General features: G+C 40.4%; 1 protein-coding gene across 1 annotated transcript in view; it reads left to right on the forward strand.

Annotated features, from left to right (window-relative positions):
• Window positions 1-866: 866 nt before the first annotated feature.
• LOC104944744 (tetraspanin-18-like) overlaps window positions 867-5,010 on the forward strand; it is a gene marked incomplete at its 5' end in the record, with an annotated part of 34,738 nt that continues 30,594 nt past the window's right edge. Inside the window, one exon of the mRNA XM_010770318.1 lies at window positions 867-877. Within this exon, the coding sequence (XP_010768620.1) occupies window positions 867-877 (11 nt within the window). The remainder of the gene's footprint in view (window positions 878-5,010) is intronic.

Below are 5,010 nucleotides of genomic sequence, written 5' to 3' on the forward strand. Positions count from 1 at the left end.
AGCTATCATACACATGTGCAGACTCCACTAGCAATGAGAAAGGATTGAGGAGTCAAATCCAAGTAAATTGGCGTTATACATCAAAAGTGTATTTCCAATTAAAGGTGGGGTAGGTAAGTTTGAGAAACCGGCTCGAGGTACACTTTTTGTTATATTCCATGGAATGCTCTTAACATCCCGATAGCAATAAATATCTTAAGTGCTTTGACAACAAATCAAAAAATCCATTAAATAATGTCATCTGTGGAAGCCGTAGCGCTGTAAAAAGCACGACCAATCATTTTAGCCGGCCCGGCTAAAATAACTGGATGGCCTGTCTGCCTTCCATCTGTGCACAAACTTATCTCGTGCCCTCATTGGTCATGTGCGCGTTCGTGTGTTGGAGGAGGGGCTCTGTAAGGAAGTGGCAGATTTTTTCCGGCTGTTTATTTTCAAATTCTAGTGCACTCGAGCTGGTTTCTCCAAAATGACCTAGCCCACCTTTAAAAGAAGATGTCAGGGGCTTAGATAATATGTGATGAATAATGTTTATTACCATGCATAAACTAATACAACTACAAAATAATTTTAAGAATAAATCTTACTGAATTTGATATCTTAGCTAAACTCTGATTTGAGCTAAATGCTAATGCTTAGAATTAGCATGTAAACATACTTACTAATGGTAATATTGCCAAAAGTTGTGTTTGTGTAGCAAAATTCATGGTTAGCGCAGGAAACTCATCTTGTTGATTACTTGTTGACTGTTCGATGAGAATATCTGAATTAGGACACGGTTAGCCTAGCTTAGCATAAAGACTGGAAGCAGGGGGAAGTGGCTCTTCTAGCTCTGGCCACCTGTCCTAAGGTGTATTGGTTAATACATTGTACCTCATTTCTTTAATAGGTACAGAAACAGAGAGATAAAAGTAACGCTTATATTTTCTTTAAACAAAAAGTTATATGCTACGTGAGCGCTGCATAAACAAAAAACTTATCCAATAGCAAATGAGAAATGTGACGTCACCAAAGCAGTGCATCTTTTCTCTGTTGGCACATGTTGTGTGGGTCTTATTCGGAAGAACATCCAGTGAAATGCTTTTATAATCACCTCTGTTTTACGTCAACCATCCTCACATAATGTATCTATCTTTGGCAGTGTGATCTGCAAACATCGTGTCCATTCATAAATCTGCAGAGCACTTCTTGTGAAAGCTGGGATTAGACACTTACGTTCAGAGTACCTGCCTGATCTCAGGCCCCGCAGGATGTCCGACAGAGACTGGATGTAGCACTGCAGCTCCGTGCACTGTGGAACAGAGAAGTCAGTTAGCATTCATGCTATCAGTGCTGCACCACGTAAAGTGCTTTCTAATAGCTAATAGCAGCGCACTGCTTATTGCTTTCCTTAAATAAATCATGTAATCCCAAATACCTACATTCATTTATAGAGTAGTGTGTCTGTGTGCTGCATAGGATTCACAGCTTATCTGATTTTTTTCTTCACTTTCTCATTTGGTGAAAAGCTCATTGATTTACGGCTAAGTGGCTGATAACCCATTTACGAACGCTCCAGTTTGATGCCATTAGTCCAGTTTTAACACAGAAGGTAAATGTCCACAGGCCTTTAATAAGAGGCTGCCTTTAACATGCTAATAGGGAAAGTGATCGCAATCGACAGCTTCACACGTGGCTCGCCAAGCTGTGTGTCGCCTTCAGACGGGTACAGGACACCCAGCATCACCGGACTACCATGAAAACTGGCACCATCAGATCCTCTTACCCTGTTTGATATCACCAGGCTGGCATTAGATCCCTCGCTGCAGCTACCCTGTCATCTGGAGCTGTAGTTTACTTTTAGGCTGCACAGACTTTCCCATGGCAGATTCCCAGTGCTCCTTACATTTCTGTTGTTAATTTCTAGGAACACATTTTTTACATACACTAGGCAGACAGCTGCTTGTGGCCTTGAGCAGTAAACTGCAATTGAAGAATCTTTATTTAGCTGCATTGCATCATGGTCTTTCCGCTACTGCGATTAAAGAAACAGTTTTCTGTGTCTGTTCTCTCTTTATGAAACACTATACGGACATATGTATCTGGACACACCTGTTTTATTCTATGCTTATGCTCTTGGGCTGTTTTCTATGGTTTAGCTTACACCCTCACCCCAAAAAAATATATTTTTATGCCACACAATACAATTTACATTTAAAATTGAACACAAAAACACAAATAGATTGAAGATTTAGTTTAAGAACATATTTAAAAGCGTGACATTTCATATTTCATATCCTTTGTTCTAATCATTATGCTGAGACTACACATCATAAGAACTAACTTGCTCCTCCAGAGAAGTGAATTTGATTAAAGCTCATATTCAGGTTTTATAATTGTATACTGTCTCTCTACTGTGACATGTTTACATGCTCTAATGTTCAAAAAGCTCTTTATTTACTGCCTGTGCTGCAGCACCTCTTTTCACCCTCTGTCTGAAACCAGAGCCCAGTCTGCTCTGATTGGTTAGCTGGCCGGCTCTGTTAATCGGTCAATTGCTTAGAGATGTCTCGCCCATTAGCCTATCATATACAATGTGTTGGAGCCCTAGCCAATAGAAGAATCTAGTGATGTGACTGTACGGAGGAAAAAAAAGAAGAAAAAAAAGAGTTGAATTAAGGCGTTTAAGGTAGGGGGGAGTGTGTGGGAGAGGAACTCTCTCTGGAGGGAACTTCGGGATTTTAGCCTATACAGACCATTAACATGCACAAAAATCTATAACACATTACAGGAAAGGGAAAACCCCTAGAAAGCATAAAACGACCCCTTTAAAGCTCCTTAACCTTTAAATTGTGACTAATTTGATGCAATTTCTATTCAACTTGTAGTGACATCTAAATGAATCTACATGTAAAATAATGCTACATTTGGTAACAGAAAAGCCTGAAGCTCCAGAAAGAATGTTTCTCCTGTTTAGTGAGGGACCTTGACTGGTCTCACAGAATTCCGACCTCACCCCCGCCCAGCACCTGTAAGATGACCTGGAGCACCGACTGAGAGCCAGAAGTCACCTGATCTCTAACATGACTGTTTGAATTCACTCCCTCTCATGTCTGGATGGGAGCAAATCCCTGCAGTGGGTTCAACATCTGGAGGAAAGTAACTAAATAAGAACGATTATTCAAGTACTTTACCACAATCTTGAGTGAGAGTTTTATTTTACCTGAGTGTTTCCTTCTTATGGTATTAATAATTCCAGTACATTTTAGACAAAATAGCATAATTTCTTTCACCCTGTTTGATTTATTGGATTAAAAAGTGACATACAAAACATTATCATCTGAGTAGCAGTAGTTTAGATTAGCTACATCATATTAATGTAATTATCAGGAATACAATTATTCTAATAATATAATTTGAGTTATTAAGTTATAACAATTAAATAGCATTATTGCTTCCTTAGATTAGCAACAATAAACTACTGGTCACAGCAGACCATCCTCAATGTATCTTGAGCGTTGTATTGCTCATTAATTAAATATTTTTGTTTGAATAAGTCATATTCCTTTTCTTTAAAGTAGCATTTTCTCACTTTAAGTGAATGATTTGAGTCCCTTTTTTTTTTACTCCTGCTAGAAATAATCTGGTTGATCTGAAATTCAAACTGTGAGATTTGCGGACTATATTTTTGTCCACGTAATTAAGATAAACATTGAGGCCAAATGACAGCTTTCGAAAGGCTGTCACTTTTTTATCGTGAGACGCCTCAACCAAAAAGACTTAAACTAAAAAGAGACCTTTTCTGGCAGATATCTGAAGTCTAACTGTCAAGTTCTCCAAAATAATACAGTTACACTACAAAGAAAAACCAAAGGAACAACCTAAAAAGACTGTGTGAAGTACATTTGCACGAAAACAGTATTCATTATATCTCACCTTCTGCGAGAATTGTTCATTTTCTGTGTCAGTTTGAGTCTTTTCACAGAGTCCCTCCACGTGAGCGCTGTGCACTCTCTTCCGGGTGTAATGATGCTTTGACCCCTCTGAAAGCTGCTCACAAACAGAAGTTAATCCCTGAACTGGACTGAGGGTTGGGGTCTGCGAGGTGGGTGGAGGCCCAGTGCAGCCGCTCCACCTCCTGCCCTGCGGCGCCGCTGCAGAGTGGAAGCAGCTTTTAGGAGTAGTGGATGAGGTTGATGATGGCGGTACAGGCGACTCCTCTGCATGCTGAGGACTTAATCTCGTTGGGCTGTCATAGTCGTCCTCATCGCTGGCGAGCCAGTCAATGGAGTAATCCGAGTCTGAGGTCGACATGTTGGAGATAGTGGCTCATCCAGCCGAGAGCATCACGCACCTGCCGGGTAAACACACCGATTTGTAAACAGCAAGTCAAAAATAAATATCTTAAAGTGTGTCAAGTGTTTCTGTGAAACAGTTTGTTAATGCCTAACATGTTAACCTTCTATTCACGCTGACTTTGGTCGAACCTACATATGGTATTTTAAACTCAAGTTTAGATACCAAACTTTACAAAGACACTAAATATGTCCGACTGGATGTTGTAGGAAAATGTGTGTAAAATGAGCCACCAGACCTCAAGTATTTGCATTGGATAGGTTCAATACAGACCTAGAACAGATAAAATAACTGAATTAAGATGATTTTAATAACACTCAAGCTACCTAGGAAATAAAAGGATAAAGGCTAATGTTAAAGAGGTTTGTCATCAGAAATGGTCCATCAATGCCAACATTGCTATTATCAGGGGTGCACATAAGTGGTACGCAGGTACGCATGCGCGGCAACAATCTGAAATGCGTACCGTCACTTGTGTCACAAAGCGCATTTGCGTACCGATGTATATGTGAAGCTTTTCCAGAAGGCGGTTAGATCACCGGACGACGGAGTCGGTCTCCGTGTGCAAAGGCAGGGCTGCTGTTAACGTAGGCCTGTACAGCAGCACTGCGCTAAAACAGCTGATCACAACGTTCACACGCTCTGTGGTCACGAAGCTCTGCACTCTACTACCACCCC

This window comes from Notothenia coriiceps, unplaced genomic scaffold, assembly GCF_000735185.1.
Source record: "Notothenia coriiceps isolate Sejong01 unplaced genomic scaffold, NC01 NC01_scaffold00008733, whole genome shotgun sequence".
NCBI classification, from domain to species: Eukaryota; Metazoa; Chordata; class Actinopteri; order Perciformes; family Nototheniidae; genus Notothenia; species Notothenia coriiceps.